Source organism: Mobula birostris, unplaced genomic scaffold, assembly GCF_030028105.1.
Source record: "Mobula birostris isolate sMobBir1 unplaced genomic scaffold, sMobBir1.hap1 scaffold_2384, whole genome shotgun sequence".
Taxonomy (NCBI): domain Eukaryota; kingdom Metazoa; phylum Chordata; class Chondrichthyes; order Myliobatiformes; family Myliobatidae; genus Mobula; species Mobula birostris.
Window position 1 is genome coordinate 12,276 of NW_027275433.1, and position 24,548 is coordinate 36,823.

General features: G+C 51.9%; 1 protein-coding gene across 1 annotated transcript in view; it reads left to right on the forward strand.

Moving 5' to 3' along the window:
• Positions 1-2,109: 2,109 nt before the first annotated feature.
• LOC140192736 (pre-mRNA-processing factor 19) overlaps positions 2,110-24,548 on the forward strand; it is a gene marked incomplete at its 3' end in the record, with an annotated part of 36,903 nt that continues 14,464 nt past the window's right edge. Inside the window, exons 1-3 of the mRNA XM_072250242.1 lie at positions 2,110-2,176; positions 18,344-18,493; positions 18,827-18,903. Of these exons, the coding sequence (XP_072106343.1) occupies positions 2,158-2,176; positions 18,344-18,493; positions 18,827-18,903 (246 nt within the window). The remainder of the gene's footprint in view (positions 2,177-18,343; positions 18,494-18,826; positions 18,904-24,548) is intronic.

Genomic DNA, 24,548 nt, shown 5'->3' on the forward strand with positions numbered 1-24,548 from the left:
AGAAGTTGTTCAATCCCGGAATCGTTCTCGTGAACCTGCTGTGGACCCTCTTCAATATCAGCACACCCCTTCTATGATGAGGGGCCCGAAACTGCTCACAACACTCCAAGTGAGGCCTGGCAAGTGCTTTATAAAGCCTCGGCTTTATACCCTCCCTTTTATACTCTAGTAAAAAGTCTTAACATTCATTTACTTGCTGTTTGCAATAATGGATCAGAATTTACACAATCCTATCCCTCAACGTCAGCAAGACGAAGGAATTGGTTGTTGACTTCAGAAGGAGTAGCGGACCGCACGACCCAATTTACATCGATGGTGTGCAAGTGGACCAGGTCAAAAGCTTTAAGTTCCTCGGGGTCAATATCACAAATGACCTGACTTGGTCCAACCAAACAGAGTCACTGCCAAGAAGGCCCACCAGCGCCTTTACTTCCTGAGAAAACTAAAGAAATTTGGCCTGTCCCCTAAAACCCTCATTAATTTTTATAGATGCACTATAGAAAGCATTCTTCTAGGGTGCATCACAACCTGGTATGGAAGCTGTCCTGTCCAAGATCAGAAGAAGCTGCAGAAGATCGTGAACACATCACACAAACCAATCTTCCGTCCGTGGACTCACTTTACACCGCACGCTGTCGGAGCAGTGCTGCCAGGATAATCAAGGACCCGACCCACCCGGCCAACACACTTTTCGTCCCTCTCCCCTCCGGGAGAAGGCTCAGAAGCTTGAAGACTCATATGGCCAGATTTGGGAACAGCTTCTTTCCAACTGTGATAAGACTGCTGAACGGATCCCGACCCGGATCTGGGCCGTACCCTCCAAATATCCGGACCTGCCTCTCGCTTTTTTTGCACTACCTTACTTTCCAGTTTTCTATTTTCTATTTATGATTTATTATTTAAATATTTAATATTTACTAATTTTAACTATTTTAAATATTTTAATATTCAATATTTGTAATCCAGGGAGTGGGAAGTGCAGAACGAAATATCGCTGTGATGACTGTACGTTCTCGTACTGATTGTTTGGCGACAATAAAGTATAAAATATATGTTATAATTATACTGCGTCCGGTGCTCCCGATGTGGCCTTCTCTATATTGGTGCGACCCGACGCAGACTGGGAAATGCTCTGTCCGCCAGAGAAAGCAGGATCTCCCAGTGGCCACCCATTTTAATTCCATGTCCCATTCCCATTCTGATACGTCTATCCACGGCCTCCTCTACTGTAAAGATGAGGCCACACTCAGGTTGCAGGAACAGCACCTGATATTCCGTCTGGGTAGCCTCCAACCTGATGGCATGAACATTGACTTCTCTAACTTCCGCTAATGCCCCACCTCCCCCTCGTACCCCATCCGTTATTTATTTTTATGCACACATTCTTTCTCTCTCTCTCCTTTTTCTCCCTCTGTCCCTCCGACTATACCCCTTGCCCATCCTCTGGGTTCCCCCGCCCCCTTGTCTTCCTCCCCGGACCTCCTGTCCCATGATCTTCTCATATCCCTTTTGCCTATCACCTGTCTAGCTCTTGGCTCCATCCCTCCCCCTCCTGTCTTCTCCTATCATTTTGGATCTCCCCCTCTCCCTCCCACTTTCAAATCTCTTACTCGCTCTTCCTTCAGTTAGTCCTGACGAAGGGTCTCGGCCCGAAATGTCGACTGTACCTCTTCCTAGAGATGCTGCCTGGCCTGCTGCGCTCACCAGCAACTTTGATGTGTGTTGCATGTTATAATTATGTGGTTTTTGTCAGTTTTAGTCTTGGTTTGCCCTGTGTTTCTTGTGGTATCATTCTGGAGGAACATTGTATCATTTTTTTTAATGCATGCATTTCTAAATGACAATAAAACGAGGACTGAGTGCCCTCATAATCTAATAATCTGATTAATTATTGTCACACATCTCATGACATACGCTGGTGATATTAAACCCCGTTCTGATTCTGATTTCATCCCCCTCACCAACTCTCCCCACCGCAGTGTCCTCCCCATCGCCCCCAAATCCACCCTCCTTCCCTTCTGCCCCTCTCCCTGGACCTATCCCTTTCCTCCCGCCCCCTCCCCTCCCCCCCCGTGCGCGGTGACGTCAGCCGGCGAGGCGACGCAAAGACGCCGTGACGCAGGCGCGGCGGGAGCAGGCGGGAGCGCGGACGGCGCCATGTCGCTGCTGTGTTGGAGTGAGTCCGGGGTTAACCCGCTGGTTATCGCTAGTTACCGCCGGTTACCGGGTTACCGGGTTACCGGGGACGGGGGAGGGGGGCGGGGTGGTTGCGAGGGGGTGAGGGGGGGGCGGGGTGGGCCGCTGGTTAACGACGGGTTCGGGCCCTCACCCCCGCCGCTGGTTAATCGTGGTTAATCGCTGATTTACCGGATCACCCTGCTAGTTAATGGCTGGGGCTGCTGGTTAACCGGGGATTTAGGCCTCCTGTGCTCTGTATTAGTGGTTAGCCCTGCCTAGCCATGCATTTTGGGGGGGGGGAGGGGTTCCTGCTAGTTAACGGTGGATTTTGCTAGTTTGTGCTGCTTAACCAGATGTCTGGGCCCCTTCCACTAGTTACCGGTTACTAGTTCTCCACCGTTGACCTGGGCCCGGTGTGACCCGGGCACTGTTGGTCGGCAGCACCAGTTAGTAGTGCTTAACCGGGCATTTGGGGGCCTCCTCTGCTAGTTACCGATGGGCACTGCTAGTCAGCAGGGGCTGACCCTGTGTTGGAGTTCCCTCTGCTGACTACCGGTGGGAACGGCTAGTCGGTGCTACCCAACAGGGGGCTTGGGTGTCCCCTGCTAGTTATGGGTGGGTATGACGAGTTTCAGACCCTGCCGCTGCTAGTTACCGATGCCCATGGCGGTTTCCTGCTGGCTACGCCGGTCCACTGCTCGTTAAGTGCCGGTTACCTGCGGATCCGTAAGTGCTGTGATGAGAGGTTCAGCAGTGTCACAGCTAGACTCCCCCACTATAGGAAACATCCTCTCCACAGCCACTCTATCTGTGTCCTCTGGTCCTTCACTCCCCCACTACAGGAAACATCCTCTCCACATCCACTCTATCTGTGTCCTCTGGTCCTAGACTCCCCCACTACAGGAAACATCCTCTCCACATCCACTCTATCTGTGTCCTCTGGTCCTAGACTCCCCCACTACAGGAAACATCCTCTCCACATCCACTCTATCTGTGTCCTCTGGTCCTAGACTCCCCCACTATAGGAAACATCCTCTCCACATCCACTCTATCTGTGTCCTCTGGTCCGAGACTCCCCCACTACAGGAAACATCCTCTCCACATCCACTCTATCTGTGTCCTGTGGTCCTAGACTCCCCCACTACAGACAACATCCTCTCCACATCCACTCTATCTGTGTCCTCTGGTCCTAGACTCCCCCACTATAGGAAACATCCTCTCCACAGCCACTCTATCTGTGTCCTCTGGTCCCAGACTCCCCCCACTATAGGAAACATCCTCTCCACATCCACTCTATCTGTGTCCTCTGGTCCTAGACTCCCCCACTACAGGAAACATCCTCTCCACATCCACTCTATCTGTGTCCTCTGGTCCGAGACTCCCCCACTACAGGAAACATCCTCTCCACATCCACTCTATCTGTGCCCTCTGGTCCGAGACTCCCCCACTACAGGAAACATCCTCTCCACATCCACTCTATCTGTGTCCTCTGGTCCTAGACTCCCCCACTACAGGAAACATCCTCTCCACATCCACTCTATCTGTGTCCTCTGGTCCGAGACTCCACCACTATAGGAAACATCCTCTCCACATCCACTCTATCTGTGTCCTCTGGTCTGAGACTCCCCCACTACAGGAAACACCCTCTCCACATCCACTCTATCTGTGTCCTCTGGTCCTAGACTCCCCCACTATAGGAAACATCCTCTCCACAGCCACTCTATCTGTGTCCTCTGGTCCTAGACTCCCCCACTACAGGAAACATCCTCTCCACATCCACTCTATCTGTGTCCTCTGGTCCTAGACTCCCCCACAACAGGAAACATCCACTCCACATCCACTCTATCTGTGTCCTCTGGTCCTATACTCCCTCACTACAGGAAACATCCTCTCCACATCCACTCTATCTGTGTCCTCTGGTCCTAGACTCCCCCACTACAGGAAACATCCTCTCCACATCCACTCTATCTGTGTCCTCTGGTCCGAGACTCCCCCACTACAGGAAACATCCTCTCCACATCCACTCTATCTGTGTCCTCTGGTCCTAGACTCCCCAACTACAGGAAACATCCTCCCCACATCCACTCTATCTGTGTCCTCTGGTCCCAGACTCGCCCACTACAGGAAACATCCTCTCCACATCCACTCTATCTGTGTCCTCTGGTCCTAGACTCCCCCACTACAGGAAACATCCTCTCCACATCCACTCTATCTGTGTCCTCTGGTCCTAGACTCCCCCACTACAGGAAACATCCTCTCCACATCCACTCTGTCTGTGTCCTCTGGTCCCAGACTCCCCCACTACAGGAAACATCCTCTCCACATCCACTCTATCTGTGTCCTCTGGTCCGAGACTCCCCCACTACAGAAAACATACTCTCCACATCCACTCTATCTTTGTCCTCTGGTCCTAGACTCCCCCACCACAGGAAACATCCTCTCCACATCCACTTTATCTGTGTCCTCTGGTCCTAGACTCCCCCACTATAGGAAACATCCTCTCCACATCCACTCTGTCTGTGTCCTCTGGTCCCAGACTCGCCCACTACAGGAAACATCCTCTCCACATCCACTCTATCTGTGTCCTCTGGTCCCAGACTCCCCCACTACAGGAAACATCCTCTCCACATCCACTCTATCTGTGTCCTCTGGCCCTAGACTCCCCCACTGTAGGAAACATCCTCTCCACATCCACTCTATCTGTGTCCTCTGGTCCTAGACTCCCCTACTACAGGAAACATCCTCTCCACATCCACTCTATCTGTGTCCTCTGGTCCTAGACTCCCCCACTACAGGAAACATCCTCTCCACATCCACTCTATCTGTGTCCTCTGGTCCTAGACTCCCCTACTACAGGAAACATCCTCTCCACATCCACTCTATCTGTGTCCTCTGGTCCTAGACTCCCACACTACAGGAAACATCCTCTCCGCATCCACTCTATCTGTGTCCTCTGGTCCCAGACTCCCCCACTACAGGAAACATCCTCTCCACATCCACTCTATCTGTGTCCTCTGGTCCCAGACTCCCCCACTATAGGAAACATCCTCTCCACATCCACTCTATCTGTGTCCTCTGGTCCCAGACTCCCCCACTACAGGAAACATCCTCTCCCCATCCACTCTATCTGTGTTCTCTGGTCCTAGACTCCCCCACTACAGGAAACATCCTCTCCACATCCACTCTATCTGTGTCCTCTGGTCCTAGACTCCCCCACTACAGGAAACATCCTCTCCACATCCACTCTATCTGTGTCCTCTGGTCCCAGACTCCCCCACTATAGGAAACATCCTCTCCACATCCACTCTATCTGTGTCCTCTGGTCCCAGACTCCCCCACTACAGGAAACATCCTCTCCCCATCCACTCTATCTGAGTCCTCTGGTCCCAGACTCCCCCACTACAGGAAACATCCTCTCCACATCCACTCTATCTGTGTCCTCTGGTCCTAGACTCCCCCACTACAGGAAACATCCTCTCCACATCCACTCTATCTCAGTCCTCTGGTCCTAGACTCCCCCACTACAGGAAACATCCTCTCCACATCCACTCTATCTGTGTCCTCTGGTCCTAGACTCCCCCACTACAGGAAACATCCTCTCCACATCCACTCTATCTGTGTCCTCTGGTCCGAGACTCCCCCACTACAGGAAACATCCTCTCCACATCCACTCTATCTGTGTCCTCTGGTCCTCGACTCCTCCACTATAGGAAACATCCTCTCCACATCCACTCTATCTGTGTCCTCTGGTCCCAGACTCCCCCACTACAGGAAACATCCTCTCCACATCCACTCTATCTGTGTCCTCTGGTCCGAGACTCCCCCACTATAGGAAACATCCTCTCCACATCCACTCTATCTGTGTCCTCTGGTCCTAGACTCCCCCACTACAGGAAACATCCTCTCCACATCCACTCTATCTGTGTCCTCTGGTCCGAGGCTCCCCCACTATAGGAAACATCCTCTCCACATCCACTCTATCTGTGTCCTCTGGTCCTAGACTCCCCCACTACAGGAAACATCCTCTCCACATCCACTCTATCTGTGTCCTCTGGTCCGAGACTCCCCCACTACAGGAAACATCCTCTCCACATCCACTCTATCTGTGTCCTCTGGTCCTCGACTCCTCCACTATAGGAAACATCCTCTCCACATCCACTCTATCTGTGTCCTCTGGTCCTAGACTCCCCCACTACAGGAAACATCCTCTCCACATCCACTCTATCTGTGTCCTCTGGTCCGAGACTCCCCCACTACAGGAAACATCCTCTCCACATCCACTCTATCTGTGTCCTCTGGTTCTAGACTCTCCCACTACAGGAAACATCCTCTCTACATCCACTCTATCTGTATCCTCTGGTCCTAGACTCCCCCACTACAGGAAACATCCTCTCCACATCCACTCTATCTGTGCCCTCTGGTCCCAGACTCCCCCACTACAGGAAACATCCTCTCCATATCCACTCCATCTGTGTCCTCTGGTCCTAGACTCCCCCACTACAGGAAACATCCTCTCCACATCCACTCTATCTGTGCCCTCTGGTCCCAGACTCCCCCACTACAGGAAACATCCTCTCCACATCCACTCCATCTGTGTCCTCTGGTCCGAGACTCCCCCACTCTAGGAAACATCCTCTCCACATCCACTCTATCTGTGTCCTCTGGTCCCAGACTCCCCCACTACAGGAAACATCCTCTCCACATCCACTCTATCTGTGTCCTCTGGTCCCAGACTCCCCCACTATAGGAAACATCCTCTCCACATCCACTCTATCTGTGTCCTCTGGTCCCAGACTCCCCCACTACAGGAAACATCCTCTCCACATCCACTCCATCTGTGTCCTCTGGTCCGAGACTCCCCCACTACAGGAAACATCCTCTCCACATCCACTCTATCTGTGTCCTCTGGTTCTAGACTCTCCCACTACAGGAAACATCCTCTCTACATCCACTCTATCTGTATCCTCTGGTCCTAGACTCCCCCACTACAGGAAACATCCTCTCCACATCCACTCTATCTGTGCCCTCTGGTCCCAGACTCCCCCACTACAGGAAACATCCTCTCCACATCCACTCCATCTGTGTCCTCTGGTCCTAGACTCCCCCACTACAGGAAACATCCTCTCCACATCCACTCTATCTGTGCCCTCTGGTCCCAGACTCCCCCACTACAGGAAACATCCTCTCCACATCCACTCCATCTGTGTCCTCTGGTCCGAGACTCCCCCACTCTAGGAAACATCCTCTCCACATCCACTCTATCTGTGTCCTCTGGTCCCAGACTCCCCCACTACAGGAAACATCCTCTCCACATCCACTCTATCTGTGTCCTCTGGTCCCAGACTCCCCCACTATAGGAAACATCCTCTCCACATCCACTCTATCTGTGTCCTCTGGTCCCAGACTCCCCCACTACAGGAAACATCCTCTCCACATCCACTCCATCTGTGTCCTCTGGTCCGAGACTCCCCCCACTACAGGAAACATCCTCTCCACATCCACTCTGTCTGTGTCCTCCGGTCCGAGACTCCCCCACTACAGGAAACATCCTCTCCACGTCCACTCTATCTGTGTCCTCTGGTCCTAGACTCCCACACTACAGGAAACATCCTCTCCACATCCACTCTATCTGTGTCCTCTGGTCCCAGACTCCCCCACTACAGGAAACATCCTCTCCACATCCACTCCATCTGTGTCCTCTGGTCCGAGACTCCCCCACTCTAGGAAACATCCTCTCCACATCCACTCTATCTGTGTCCTCTGGTCCCAGACTCCCCCACTATAGGAAACATCCTCCCCACATCCACTCTGTGTCCTCTGGTCCTAGACTCCCCCACTCTAGGAAACATCCTCTCCACATCCACTCTCTCGAGGCCTTTCACCATTTGATAGGTTTCAATGAGGTCAGCCCTCATTCTTCTGAATTGCGGTGAATACAGGCCCAGAGACGTCAAACTCTTCTCGTGTGCCAAGCCTTTCAATCCTGGAATCATTTTCATAGCCCTCTTTGGAACCCTCTCCAGTTTCAGCACATCCTTTCTAAGATAAGGGGCCCAAAACTGCTCACATTGTTCCAAGCGAGGCATTACCAGTGTTTTGTAAATTCTCAGCGTTCTATCCTTTTTTTTGTCGTCCTCTTGAAATGAATGCTAACGTTGCATTTGCCTTCCTCACCACAGACTCGACCTGCGAGCTAACTTGTAGAGAATCCTGCACAAGGGCTCCCAAGTCCCTTTGTGCCTCAGGTTTTTTTCCCAATATACTTTCTCTTCATTCAGAAAACAGTCTTTTCGTTCCTGCTACCACTTCCCGACACTGTATTCCATCTGCCACTTCTTTGCCCTTTCAGGCTGACTGGCCTTTCGTTTCATAGAAACATAGAAAATAGGTGCAGGAGTAGGCCATTCGGCCCTTCGAGCCTGCACTGCCATTTATTACGATCATGGCTGATCATCCAACTCAGAACACCGCCCCAGCCTTCCCTCCATACCCCCTGATCCCCGTAGCCACAAGGGCCATATCTAACTCCCTCTTAAATATAGCCAATGAACTGGCCTCAACTGTTTCCTGTGGCAGAGAATTCCACAGATTCACCACTCCCTGTGTGAAGAAGTTTTTCCTAATCTCGGTCCTAAAAGGCTTCCCCTCTATCCTCAAACTGTGACCCCTCGTTCTGGACTTCCCCAACATCGGGAACAATCTTCCTGCATCTAGCCTGTCCAATCCCTTTAGGATTTTATACGTTTCAATCAGATCCCCGATGTCATTATCCGAGTTACCATGATCTTCTGCAGTAGAGAATTTCAAAAATTCCCCACTATCAGCATGGATGATTTCTCCTCATCTCAGTGCTATCCCTATTTTGAGTCTGTGACCCCAGTTTTTTTGTTGGATCTTCTCTGCATCTAACCTGTTCAGCCCTGTAAGAATTTTGTAGGCTTCAGTGAGGGCTCTTCTCATTCTCTCTCCGAGGACTCAGACTCAGTCTCTTTATATATGGTAAATCTGCCAACCCAAGTTTCCTTTCTCTTGCCTCCCTCCCTTCTGGAGCGGTGGAGTGGCGTTTGCAATTTTCCAGTCTCCTGGTACCGTTCCAGGATCTGGTGATTCTTGAAAGATCGTTACTGATGCCTCCGCAATCTCCTCGGCCTCCTCGTTCAGAACTCCAGGGTGTACACCATCTGGTCCATGGTCCATAGTCATACTTTATTGATCCAGAGGGAAATTGGTTTTCGTTACAGTTGCACCAACCAAGAATAGAGTAGAAATATAGCGATATAAAACCATCAATAATTAAATAGTAATATGTAAATTACGCCAGGAAATAAGTCCAGGACCAGCCTATTGGCTCAGGGTGTCTGACCCTCCAAGGGAGGAGTTGTAAAGTTTGATGGTCACAGGCAGGAATGACTTCCTATGACGCTCTGTGTTGCATCTCGGTGGAATGAGTCTCTGGCTGAATGTACTCCTGTGCCCACCCAGTACATTATGTAGTGGATGGGAGACATTGTCCAAGATGGCATGCAACTTGGACAGCATCCTCTTTTCAGACACCACCGTCAGAGAGACCAGTTCCATCCCCACGACATCACTGGCCTTACGAATGAGTTTGTTGATTCTGTTGGTGTCTGCTACCCTCAGCCTGCTGCCCCAGCACACAACGGCAAACATGATCGCACTGGCCACCACAGACTCGTAGAACATCCTCAGCATGATGTTAAAGGACCTCAGTCTCCTCAGGAAATAGAGGCGGCTCTGACCCTTCTTGTAGTTGGCCTCGGTGCTCTTTGACCAGTCCAGGTGACTTACCTATCTTCAGGCCTTCCAGTTTCCCAAGACTCTTCTCCCTAGTAATGGTAACGTCACGCACTTCGTGACCCCTGACGCCTGGGACCGTTAGTGTCCTCCACCGTGAAGACTGACGCAAAATACTTACTCAGTTCATCTGCTGTTCCCTTGGGCCCCATTCCTACCTCTCCAGCATCATTTTCCAGTGATTCAATATCCGCTTTCGCCTCTCTTACACTTCATCTGAAGAAACTTTTGGTATAGTTTTTAAGTGGCTAGTTTACCTTTGTATTCCACTTTCACTTTTTAAATGACTTTTTTCAGTTGCCTTCTGTTGGTTTTTAAAAGCTTCCCATGAATGTTTGCTCTATTAGGTGCCCTCTCTTTGGCTGTTATGTTGGCTTTGACTTCTCTTGTTAGCCATGGTTGTGTCACCTTTCCTTTAGAATACTTCTTCCTTTCTGGGATGCATGTATACTGCACCTTCCGAATTGTGCATCCGGAAATCCCAGCCCCTGCCCCTCTGCCGTCACCCCTGCCAGTGTTCTTTTCCTGATCAATTCTGGCCAGCTCCTGTGTCTCGTGCCTCTGTCATTCCCTTTACTCCACCGTAATACCTGGTACTTGGTAGTGTGGAGGAGCAGAAAATTATAAACGTAACAATAATAAAAATAAACAGAGGATGGTATTACATTATCGATAATCAACACTTGCAGATATAAAATTGCTAATAATGCAAGTATGTTAGATCCCCCCAACTCTGAATATAATTGAACATGGTAAAGGATAAGTGGGGTGGGGGGGGGGGAACTTTAAAAAAAAAGAAGACCGTAAGACAAAGGAGCAGAAGTCGGCCATTCGGCCCATCGAGTCTGCTCCGCCATTTTATCATGAGGTGATCCATCCTCCCGTTTAGTCCCACTCCCCCGCCTTCTCACCATAACCTTTGACGCCCTGACTACTCAGATACCTATCAATCTCTGCCTTAAATACACCCAATGATTTGGCCTCCACTGCCGCCCGTGGCAACAAATTCCATAGATTCACCACACTCTGACTTAAAAAAAATTTCTTCACATCTCCGTTCTGAACGTGCGCCCTTCAATCCTTAAGTCATGCCCTGTCGTACTAGACTCCCCCACCATGGGAAACAACTTTGCCACATCCACTCTGTCCATGCCTTTCAACATTCGAAATGTTTCTACGAGGTCCCTCCTCATTCATCTAAACTCCAAGGAATACAGTCCAAGAGCGGACAAGCGTTCCTCATATGTTAACCCTCTCATTCCCGGAATCATTCTAGTGGATCTTCTCTATACCTTCTCCAACGTCAGCACATCCTTTCTTAAATAAGGAGACCAAAACTGTCCACAGTAATGCGAGTGAGGTCTCACCAGCGCCTTATGGAGCCTCAACATCACATCCCTGCTCCTATACTCTATTCCTCTAGAAATGAATGCCAACATTGCATTCGCCTTCTTCACCACCGACTCAACCTGGAACAGACCCCCAAACTAGTAAAGAAAAAAACACTAAATAAAGCAAAGTAAAACTAAACAAAACTAAAACAAAGTTGGGCTAACATATTACATGGGATACAATCATTAATGTCGTTAACTCTACTCCTCTATCCGTGTATCTTTAGTTTTAAAAAAAGGATTCAAGAAAGGTCAAACTACATCATATGAAAATGTTGAATAAGTGGTCTCCAAGTTTCTTCAAATTTAACCAAGGGAACAGAGGTGCCACTTCTAATTTTCTCTAAATTTAAGCAAGATATAGTTTGAGAAAACCATTGAAATGTAGTATATTTTATACTTTATTGTCGCCAAACAATTGGTACTAGAACGTACAATCATCACAGCGATATCTGATTTTGCGCTTTCCGCTCCCTGGATTACAAATATTAATTATTAAAAATAGTAAAAATTAGTAAATATTAAAAATTTAAATTGTAAATCATAAATAGAAAATGGGAAGTAAGGTAGTGCAAAAGAACCGAGAGGCAGGTCCGGATATTTGGAGAGTACGGCCCAGATCCGGGTCAGGATCCATTCAGCAGTCTTATCACAGTTGGAAAGAAGCTGTTCCCAAATCTGGCTGTACGAGTCTTCAAGCTCCTGAGCCTTCTCCCGGAGGGAAGGGGGACGGAAAGTGTGTTGGCCGGGTGGGTCGTGTCCTTGATTATCCTGGCAGCACTGCTCCGACAGCGTGCGGTGTGAAGTGAGCCCAGGGACGGAAGATTGGTTTGTGTGATGTGCTGCACCGTGTTCACGATCTTCTGCAGCTTCTTCCGGTCTTGGACAGGACAACTTCCATACCAGGTTATGGTGCACCCTAGGAGAATGCTTTCTACGGTGCATCTATAAAAATTAGTGAGGGTTTTAGGGGACAGGTCAAATTTCTTTGGTTTTCTTTAGTAGGAGGATTTGCCTCTGTCCAATTCAATAAGGTAGATCTTCTAGCCACTAATGTAAGCAATGCAATCATCCGGCAGGCTGAAGGGAATAGGTAACTATTTTCTATCATTGGTAACCCAAACATTGCTGTAATGGGGTGAGGTTGTAATACGACCTGCTCTAAAAAGCCATCTCGCAGGCACTCCAGAAATTTTCCCTTCTGGAATCTAGCACCGAGCTGATTTTCCCAAGCTGCCTGCAAATTGCAACGTCGCCCTTTTGGCATGCGTCTTCTATCTCCCGTCGCAACTTGTAGACCACATCCTTGCCGATGTTTGGGGGTCTGTGTACGACTGCCATCGGGGGCTTTTTAGCTGGGCGGTTCCTCAGCTCTATCCACAACGATTCGACGTTTTCTGACCCCAACGATTCGACGTTTTCTGATGATTTACTTTTAACCAACAGAGCAAATGCCACCCCCTCTGCCTTCCTCCTTGTCCTTTCGATACGATATGTACACAGCTACAATCTCTTTTTTCAGCCACGATTTGGTGACGCCCACAGCATCCTACCTGCCAATCTGTAACTGCGGTGCAAGTTCATCTCCACCCACCTGCCTTTCCCCCCCCCCGTCAACCCTTAATGCCCCTACTCTGCCAAAACCTGTCCAACCCTGGCGTATTTACGGTCTCCTCCCGTCAGTCCTGACGAGGGGTCTCGGCCCGAAACGTCGACTGCACCTCTTCCTAGAGATGCTGCCTGGCCTGCTGCGTTCACCGGCAACTTCTATGCTTGTGTTGCTGTCTTGGATGTTCTCTGCTCCGTGGGCAGAGAATTCCACAGGTGTACCTCTCGCTGGCGAAAGCAGATCCTCCCCGTCTCCGTCTGAAATCTACTCCTCCGAATCCTGAGGCTACGTCCCCAAAGGAGGAATTTTTTTTTTAGCTGCTGGTGGGGAATCTTTTGAAATCGTTGCCACAGGCGGCTGTGGAGGCCGAGTCATTGGGTATAGTTAGGGTTAGGTTGATAGTTCCTCGATTGGTCAGGGGGTGAAGGGATACGGGGAGAAGGCAGGAGATTGGGGCTGAGAGGGACAATGTGGTGAAAACACAGCAGGCTCGATGGGCTGAATGGCCTGATTCTGCTGTACCTTACCGCCGACAATGAAGCGACCAGAATTGAACACGTGCGGTCTAACCAATTTAGAAATGGGTTTCTTATTGCCCTTGCAATCGCGGGGGCCTCCCGTGGGAGATTGCTAACGTGAGATGCCGCGGACCCGTTTCCCTTGTTCGGTGGTGATACGGGCGGCGTGGGAGCTGCGTGGCCTCGGCTGTGGCGAGGACGTGGGCCTCAAGCCGCGGGCTCGCCTGCTGCTGCAGTGCAGGGGGAGGAGTCGCGGGAGGCGGTGTAGCGTGGCGTCCGCGCCAGGTTTGGGGGGAGGGCCGCCCTCCCGTGTTCGATTGGTGGGACGGCGGGCTAGGTTGCCGGGGACTGTACTGTCAATTTGCGGGGCGTGATGGTCTTGGAGTGAGTGTGTGTGTGTGTGTGTTCTGTTTTTTTTTCTGGCTATTTTGAGCGCTCCCGTGTGACATTTTGCACCTTGGCCGCAGAGCAAGGTTGCATGAAAATCAGATCTGATTCGATTTGACTGATTGTCACTGGAGAGAGTGTGTTGAAAACTTTGCTGTAAGTCACCGTGCCAGTCCCTAGATACTCCCAGCGTTGAGGCTGTCTCCGCAATGCACTGCCGCAAAACTACAAGTTTTGCCACGCATGCCGGTGATGACGGCCCTGATTCTGAAGGAGACGGGTTTGAAGTCACCGGCGTGCGCGGCGAAGTTTGCCGTCCTCGTGGTGCACGCTAACAGAAAGGGAAAAACAGCCCCGCGAGCGACCGTAAGTTAAATGCGGCTGTCGAGTCGTGGAGAAGCGCGGCCACAGAAAGCGGGTCCTTTGGTCGCCTGGCCGTTGATTTATACCGGGACCATAGCCCCCTGCTGTCCTGAGTACCCGTCCAAACTTCCCTTCGGCGTTGGAAGCGCGCTGGCGCTCCCGAGTGAAGAAGTTTCCCCTCACAATCTCGCCCTTCACCCTTAACCCCTGACCTCTGGTTGTCGTCCCACCCAGCCTCGGTGGGAAAAGCCTGCTTGCATTTACCCCAGCGATACCCCTCATAATTTTCTATACCTCAATCAAACTTGCTCTCAATCTTCTACGTCCCGGGGAATTAAGTCCCAACCTATTCAATCTTTCCTGATAACTCAGGTCCCCCAGACCCGGCAACATCCTTGTGAATTTTCTCTGAACTCTTTCAACCTCTTTTACATCTTTCCTGCAGGTAGGTGACCAAAACTGCACGCAATACTCCAAATTGGTCCTCACCAACGTCTGATACAACTTCAACATAACATCCCATCTCCTATACTCAGTACTTTGATTTGTGAAGGTTAATGTGCAGAAAGCTTTCTTTATGGCCCCATCTAACTGTGACTTCCAATCTGTGCCTTGTAAGGCATGAAAATGCCGGACGCAGGCCTGTAATGGTCTGAGTCGACGTTCCCTCCCCTCCCTCCCTAACTGTGACGCCATTTTCAATGAATTACAGACTTGAGTTCCCAGATCCCTCTGTCCTACCACACTCCTCAATGCCCTCCAGTTCACTCTGTAAGACCTGCCCTCAGACAGCCCACCTCTCCTGGAAGTTCCGGGAGTCTCCTGCATATTGATAGCGGCTCCCTGATGCCTGCAAATCATATACCATATCCCGGACATCGATTTTTTTTTTGAGAGCGAGAGAGCAAGAGAGAGTGAGAGAGAGAGAGTGCCATGGCAGAGTGTTCCAAAAAAAAGAAACTATAAAACGTGTGTCACCCCAGACTACCCTAAAGTGTACTCCTGCCTAATAGGGGTCAAAAATAATGACAGTGTTTGCAACAGTGACTTTTCTATTGCCCGCAGTGGGTTAAATGACCGTAAAAGACATGTTGAGGTGAGTTTAACAGGTGTCGTTCGTTCATTAGCAATAGCTAACATTATTTAAACTAGCTGCTAAGGAGCTACTGTCTTGCAGACATTCAACCTCTTCCGGGAGTCTCCCGCAAATTGACGGTGCTACCTCCCTGAAATGAGTTTTTGCAGGGTGGGATGTCTGTATCCTGGTCGGTCCTATCAAAGTCCAACACCTCGCACTCGCCTGCCTCAGATTCCACGGGGCATTTCTCAGCCCGTTCAAGTTACATCACCCAACGGACGGCAAACTTGCCACTTCTGTAGTGGTTTGTCCGTCTTCAGGAGTTGCCCAGCACGCCCGACCCTTCACGGACGGAAAACGTGGAAGGAGCCGGCCAGATTCGAACCCAGGACCGCGCGGCTCGGAAGTCCGGCGCTGATGCCCCTACCACATGCGCCGGCCTGGTTTTTGGTGCCTGCGCCGTCTCGTTTGAGTGTCCCATCAATAATCAGCCGGCGTCGAAGGATCACGGTTGCCCTTGATACCGCCTCTCCGAGCTCGTACTGTCCCGGTGAAACCTTTCACCGCACTCGTCTCCGACAGAGCCAAGATCGGCAGGGGAGAAGTCCAAGTGGGAATGCGGAAAGTGAATCTTTAGTGACGTGTTACAGCCGATAGCTTGTACGTTTGGAGCAGGTTGCCAATCAGCGGCATGTAGTTTGACGCCAAGAAAAATTTCAGCAACGTCCTTGAATACCTTCCATGCGATTTTCTCCGGTCCCACTAGAAGTTGTTGGAATCGCCTGTCATTGATGACCTGGTTGGTTTGTGCGCCGACAAAAATGCCTTCCTTAATCTTGGCCTCGCTTATTCTGACTAGAATAATGAGTTGAGATAACAAATATAGGCGATTTTTAAAAATGGTGCATCGTTGGGAAATTCCATGTTGATTTTCGTGATCAGCAGACCGAAATCCAGAAAGTCCACCCAAAAATATTCAGGAAGCAAAGTCTTTCTTGTTCAGTGTGAAACCTCGTAGCAGGTTAAAAATTGAGACTAATCGATCCCTGTTTTCCATCGGGAACAGACCATGAGTTATTTCAAGCAACACACAAAACAGTTGCTGGTGAACGCAGCAGGCCAGGCAGCATCTCTAGGAAGAGGTACAGTCGACGTTTCGGGCTGAGACCGTCTCGGCCCGAAACGTCGACTTGTACCTCTTCCTAGAGATGCCAACACAACTTTTTGGCGTGTTGGTTGAAATTCCAGCATCTGCAGATTTCCTCGTGTGTGAGTTATTTCTAACACGGTCACAGCCCTGGGGCCGGTTACCGGGCACGCTACTGACGGTAATCAAAGATATTGGTAGTTAGGGGCGGGCAGAGGAGATGGAGAGGTTCCTGGAAAAGGTGAGGAAGGGAGGGGGTAACGGAGACAGGGATGGGTGACGAAGAAGTGGAGGGGCGTAGGGGAGGGACGGGATGATGGAGATGGGGAGGTACTGGGAGGGGAGGGAGCGGTTGATGGAAATGGGGTGGGAAGGGAGGGGGTGATGGATGGGGAGGGAGTGGCTGACGGAGATGGGGAGGTATGTTGGGGAGGGAGGGAGTGATGGAGACGAGTGGTGAAGGGGAGGGAGGGGGTGACGGGGAGGGGTGTAGGGGGAGGGAGGGGTGACGGAGACGGGGAGGGGTGTAGGGGAGGGAGGGGGTGACGGAGACAGGGAGGGGTGTAGGGGAGGGGGGGGTGACGGAGACGGGAAGGGGTGTAGGGGAGGGAGGGGGTGACGGAGATGGGGAGGGGTGCAGGGGAGGGTGGGGGTGATGGAGTCAGGGAGGGAGTGACTGAGACGGGGAGGGAGGGAGTGATGGAGACGGGGAGGGGTGTAGGGGGGGAGGGGCGTAGGGGACGGAGGGTGTGACGAACATGGGGAGGGGCGTAGGGGACGGAGGGTGTGACGGACACGGGGAGGGAGTGGGGTGACAGAGATGGGGAGGGGTATAGGGGAGGGAGGGGGTGACGGAGTCGGGGAGGGGTGACGGAGACGGGGAGGGGTGTAGGGGAGGGAGGGGGTGACGGAGACGGGGAGGGGTGTAGGGGAGGGAGGGGGTGACGGAGATGGGGAGGGGTGTAGGGGAGGGTGGGGGTGATGGAGTCGGGGAGGGAGTGACTGAGACGGGGAGGGAGGGAGTGATGGAGACGGGAAGGGGTGTAGGGGAGGGAGGGTGTGACGGACACGGGGAGGGGTGTAGGGGAGGGAGGGGGTGACGGAGATGGGGAGGGGTGTAGGGGAGGGTGGGGGTGACGGAGTCAGGGAGGGAGTGACTGAGACGGGGAGGGAGGGAGTGATGGAGACGGGAAGGGGTGTAGGGGAGGGAGGGTGTGACGGACACGGGGAGGGGTGTAGGGGAGGGAGGGGGTGACGGAGATGGGGAGGGGTGTAGGGGAGGGTGGGGGTGACGGAGTCGGGGAGGGGTGACGGAGACGGGGAGGGGTGTAGGGGAGGGAGGGGGTGACGGAGACGGGGAGGGGTGTAGGGGAGGGAGGGGGTGACGGAGATGGGGAGGGGTGTAGGGGAGGGTGGGGGTGATGGAGTCGGGGAGGGAGTGACTGAGACGGGGAGGGAGGGAGTGATGGAGACGGGAAGGGGTGTAGGGGAGGGAGGGTGTGACGGACACGGGGAGGGGTGTAGGGGAGGGAGGGGGTGACGGAGATGGGGAGGGGTGTAGGGGAGGGTGGGGGTGACGGAGTCGGGGAGGGAGTGACTGAGACGGGGAGGGAGGGAGTGATGGAGACGGGAAGGGGTGTAGGGGAGGGAGGGTGTGATGGAGATGGGGAGGGGCGTAGGGGACGGAGGGTGTGATGGACACGGGGACGGAGGGTGTGACGGACACGGGGAGGGGTGTAGGGGACGGAGGGTGTGACGGACACGGGGAGGGAGGGGGTGACGGAGAGAGACGGGGAGGGGTATAGGGGAGAGAGGGGGTGAAGTCAGTCACTAACCTGGTCCTTGCTCCCTCCCCAGTCTCAAACGAGGTGCCCGAGCACCCTTGCGTGTCGCCCGTGTCCAACCACGTGTTCGAGCGCCGGCTGATCGAGAAGTACATCGCTGAGAATGGGACCGACCCTATCAACGGGCAGCCCCTGTCCGAGGACCAGCTCATCGACATCAAGGGTGGGAGCCGAGACCCTCCCCCTCCCTCCTGCCCACTTTCCCCACCCTCCCGGCTCTCCCCTCCCCATCCCCAGCGTCAGCCGTCCCCAATCTTGGCTCCCCATCTCCGGTCTCGCACCCGCTTTCGCCCACCGCTCTCCCGAACCCCTTAAAAACCCCTCCCACCCTCACCACCCCCTCCACCGTGCCACAGGTCCCTACCCTCGCACATCCACCTGCTCCCCTTCGTCCTCCCGCTCCCCTTCCCCTCATCCGTACCGTCCCCACGGTCTTCTCGTCAACGGACTCTCATACCGTTCCATCTCTCTCTCTCTCTCTCTCTCCCCCACACAGCCAGCCACCCAATTCGTCCAAAGCCTCCGTCTGCCACCAGTATCCCAGCCATCTTGAAAGCACTGCAGGACGAGTGGGTAGGTCGGGGTCTAATCCAGGGGTTCGGGGGCTTTGTATGCAGAATTCCAGATCCCCGGGAGCGGGTTACAGGCTGGGATCTAATCCGGCGGTTCCGGGGGTTTATATATAGAATAACAGATGCCCGGGAGTGGATTATAGGATGGGTTTTAATCCAGGGGTTCGGGACGGTGTTTATATATTGAATAACAGATCCCTGGGACTGGGGTTACAGGCTGGGATCTAATCCAGGGTTCATGGGGGTTTAATATATAGAATACCAGATCCCCGGGAGTGGGTTACAAGCTGTAATCTAATCTAGGGGTTCGGTTTGGGGGGGGGTTATATATAGAATAACAGATCCCCGGGAGAGGATTATAGGCTGGGTTCTAAACCAGGGGTTCGGGGGGGTTTATATACAAAATAACCGATCCCCAGGAGTGGGTTACAGGCTGGGATCTAATCCGGTGGTTCGGTGGGTTTATATATAAAATAACAGATCCCTGGGAGTGGGTTGCAGACTGGAATCTAATCCAGGGGTTTTGGGGGTTTATATATAGAATAACAGATCTCTGGGAGTGGGTTACAGGCTGGGATCTAATCCAGGGGTTCGGGGGTATTATATATAGAATAACAGATCCCCGGGAGTGGGTTACAGGCTGGGATCTAATCCAGGTGTTCGGGAGGGTGTTTATATAATAACAGATCCCCGGGAGTGGATTATAGGGTGGGTTCTAATCCAGGGGTTCAGGGAGTTTATATAGAATAACAGATCCCTGGGAGTGGGTTACAGGCTGGGATCTAATCCAGGGGTTTGGGGGGGGTTATATATAGAATAACAGATCTCCGGGAGTGGGTTACAGACTGGGATCTAATCCAGGAGTTCGGGGGTTTATATATAGAATAACAGATCCCCGGGAGTGGGTTGCAGACTGGAATCTAATCCAGGAGTTTTGGGGGTTTATATATAGAATAACAGATCTCCGGGAGTGGGTTACAGGCTGGGATCTAATCCAGGGGTTCGGGGGTTTTATATATAGAATAACAGATCCCCGGGAGTGGGTTACAGGCTGGGATCTAATCCAGGTGTTCGGGAGGGTGTTTATATAATAACAGATCCCCGGGAGTGGATTATAGGGTGGGTTCTAATCCAGGGGTTCAGGGAGTTTATATAGAATAACAGATCCCTGGGAGTGGGTTACAGGCTGGGATCTAATCCAGGGGTTTGGGGGGGGTTATATATAGAATAACAGATCTCCGGGAGTGGGTTACAGACTGGGATCTAATCCAGGAGTTCGGGGGTTTATATATAGAATAACAGATCCCCGGGAGTGGGTTGCAGACTGGAATCTAATCCAGGAGTTTTGGGGGTTTATATATAGAATAACAGATCTCCGGGAGTGGGTTACAGGCTGGGATCTAATCCAGGGGTTCGGGGGTTTTATATATAGAATAACAGATCCCCGGGAGTGGGTTACAGGCTGGGATCTAATCCAGGTGTTCGGGAGGGTGTTTATATAATAACAGATCCCCGGGAGTGGATTATAGGGTGGGTTCTAATCCAGGGGTTCAGGGAGTTTATATAGAATAACAGATCCCTGGGAGTGGGTTACAGGCTGGGATCTAATCCAGGGGTTTGGGGGGGGTTATATATAGAATAACAGATCTCCGGGAGTGGGTTACAGACTGGGATCTAATCCAGGGGTTCGGGGGTTTTATATATAGAATAACAGATCACCGGGAGTGGGTTACAGGCTGGGATCTAATCCAGGGGTTCGGGGGGTGTTTATATATAGAATAACAGATCCCTGGGAGTGGGTTACAGGCTGGGATCTAATCCAGGGGTTTTGGGGGTTTATATATAGAATTCCAGATCCCTGGGAGTGTGTTACAGGCTGGGATCTAATCCAGGGGTTTTGGGGGTTTATATATAGAATAACAGATCACCAGGAGTGGGTTACAGGCTGGGATCTAATCCGGGGGTTCAGGGGGTTTATAGTCATAGTCATACTTTATTGATCCCGGGGGAAATTGGTTTTCGTTACAGTTGCACCATAAATAATAAATAGCAATAGAACCATAAATAGTTAAATAGTAATACGTAAATTATGCCAGTAAATTATGAAATAAGTCCAGGACCACCCTATTGGCTCAGGGTGTCTGACCCTCCAAGGGAGGAGTTGTAAAGTTTGATGGCCACAGGCAGGAATGACTTCCTATGACGCTCTGTGTTGCATCTCGGTGGAATGAGTCTCTGGCTGAATGTACTCCTGTGCCCAACCAGTACATTATGTAGTGGACGGGAGACATTGTCCAAGATGGCATGCAAATTGGACAGCATCCTCTTTTCAGACACCACCATCAGAGAGTCCAGTTCCATCCCCACAACATCACTGGCCTTACGAATGAGTTTGTTGATTCTGTTGGTGTCTGCTACCCTCAGCCTGCTGCCCCAGCACACAACAGCAAACATGATCGCACTGGCCACCACAGACTCGTAGAACATCCTCAGCATCGCCCGGCAGATGTTAAAGGACCTCAGTCTCCTCAGGAAATAGAGACGGCTCTGACCCTTCCTGTAGACAGCCTCAGTGTTCTTTGACCAGTCCAGTTTATTGTCAATTCAATCCCCAGGTATCTGTAATCCTCCACCATGTCCACACTGACCCCCTGCATGGAAACAGGGGTCACCGGTACCTTAGCTCTCCTCAGGTCTACCACCAGCTCCTTAGTCTTTTTCACATTACGCTGCAGATAATTCTGCTCACACCCTGTGACAAAGTTTCCTACCGTAGCCCTGTAGTCAGCCTCATCTCCCTTGCTGATGCATCTAACTATGGCAGAGTCATCAGAAAACTTCTGAAGATGACAAGACTCTGTGCAGTGGTTGAAGTCCGAGGTGTAAATGGTGAAGAGAAAGGGAGACAAGACAGTCCCCTGTGGAGCTCCAGTGCTGCTGATCACTCTGTATATATAGGATAACAGATCCCCAGGAGTGGGTTACAGGTTGGGATCTAATCCGGGGTTTCGGGGGGTGGGGGGAGTTATATATAGAATAACAGATCCCCGGGAGTGGGTTACAGGTTGAGATCTAATCCACGGTTTTGGGGGGGTGGGGGGAGTTGTATATAGAATAACAGATCCCTGGGAGTGGGTTACAGACTGGGATCTAATCCAGGGGTTTTGGGGGTTTATATACAGAATAATAGATCACTGGGAGTGGGTTACAGACTGGGATCTAATCCAGGGGTTTTGGGGGTTTATATATAGAATTATAGATCACTGGGAGTGGGTTACAGACTGGGATCTAATCCAGGGGTTGGGGGAGTGTTGGTGATGTTATATTGGACATTACGGATCTTGGGGAGTGGGTTAGAGACTGGGATCTAATCCAGGGGTTTGGGGGTGGGTTATATTGGAAATGACAGGCCCCTGGGAGTGGGTTACAAGTCTGGGGTCTAATCCAGGGGTTCGGGGGGGAGGTGATGTTATATCAGACATGATGGACCCCCGGGAGTGGGTTACAGGTCTGGGGTTTAACCCAGGGGTTTGGTGGGGGAGGTGATGTTATATTGGAGATGACAGACCCCCGGGTGGGGGTTACAGGTCTGGGGTTTAATCCGGGACTTTGGTGGGGGTGATGATGAATTGGAGATGATAGAACCCCGGGTGGGGGTTACAGGTCTGGGGTTTAACCCAGGGGTTCGGGGGGAAGGTGATGTTATATTGGAAATGATAGACCCCCGGGAGTGGGTTACAGGTCTGGGGTTTAATCTGGGGGGGAGGTGATGTTATATTGGAGATGACAGACCCCCCGGCGGGGGTTACAGGTCTGGGGTTTAATCTGGGGGGGAGGTGATGTTATATTGGAGATGACAGACCCCCTTGTGGGGGTTACAGGTCTGGGTTTTAACCCAGGGGGGGAGGTGATGTTATATTGGAGATGACAGACCCCTGAGCGGGGGTTACAGGTCTAGGGTCTAATCCAGGGGTTCGGTGGGGGAGGTGATGTTATATTGGAGATGACAGACCCCGGGAGGGGGTTAGAGGTCTGGGGTTTAACCCAGGGAGGGAGGTGATGTTATATTGATGACAGACCCCTGAGCGGGGGTTACAGGTCTGGGGTCTAATCCAGGGGTTTGGTGGGGGAGGTGATGTTATATTGGAGATGACAGACTCCTGGGAGTAGGTTACAGGTCTGGGGTTTAATCTGGGGGGGAGGTGATGTTATATTGGAGATGACAGACCCCCCGGCGGGGGTTACAGGTCTGGGGTTTAATCTGGGGGGGAGGTGATGTTATATTGGAGATGACAGACCCTCTTGTGGGGGTTACAGGTCTGGGTTTTAACCCAGGGGGGGAGGTGATGTTATATTGGAGATGACAGACCCCTGAGCGGGGGTTACAGGTCTAGGGTCTAATCCAGGGGTTCGGTGGGGGAGGTGATGTTATATTGGAGATGACAGACTCCTGGGAGTAGGTTACAGGTCTGGGGTTTAATCCGGGGAGGAGGTGATGTTATATTGGAGATGACAGACCCCCGGGTGGGAGTTACAGGTCTGGGGTTTAACCCAGGGGTTCGGGGGGGAGGTGATGTTATATTGGAGATGACAGACCCCCGGGTGGGGGTTACAGGTCTGGGGTTTAACTCAGGGGTTCGGTGGGGGTGACGATGAATTGGAGATGACAGACCCCGGGAGTGGGTTACAGGTCTGGGGTTTAACCCAGGGGTTTGGTGGGGGAGGTGAGGTTATATTGGATATGACAGACCCCCGGGTGGGGGTTACAGGTCTGAGGTTTAACCCAGTGGGGGAGGTGATGTTATATTGGAGATGATAGACCCCCGGGTGGGGGTTACAGGTCTGGGGTTTAACCCAGGGGTTTGGGGGGAAGGTGATGTTATATTGAAGATGACAGACCCCCGGGTGGGGGTTACAGGTCTGGGGTTTAACCCAGGGGTTCGGTGGGGGTGACGATGAATTGGAGATGACAGACCCCCGGGAGTGGGTTACAGGTCTGGGGTTTAATCCGGGGGGGGAGGTGATGTTATATTGGAGATGACAGACCCCCGGGAGTAGGTTACAGGTCTGGGGTTTAATCCGGGGGTTTGGTGGGGGAGGTGATGTTATATTGGAGATGACAGACCCCTGGGAGTGGGTTACAGGTCTGGGGTTTAACCCAGGGGTTCAGTGGTGGAGGTGATGTTATATTGGAGATGACAGACCCCCGGGTGGGGGTTACAGGTCTGGGGTTTAATCCAGGGGGGGAGGTGATGTTATATTGGAGATGACAGACCCCCGGGAGTAGGTTACAGGTCTGGGGTTTAATCCGGGGGTTTGGTGGGGGAGGTGATGTTATATTGGAGATGACAGACCCCCGGGAGTGGGTTACAGGTCTGGGGTTTAACCTGGGGGGGAGGTGATGTTATATTGGAGATGACAGCCCCTGGGTGGGGGTTACAGGTCTGGGGTTTAACCCAGGGGTTCAGTGGTGGAGGTGATGTTATATTGGAGATGACAGACCCCCGGGTGGGGGTTACAGGTCTGGGGTTTAATCCAGGGGGGGAGGTGATGTTATATTGGAGATGACAGACCCCCGGGAGTAGGTTACAGGTCTGGGGTTTAATCCGGGGGTTTGGTGGGGGAGGTGATGTTATATTGGAGATG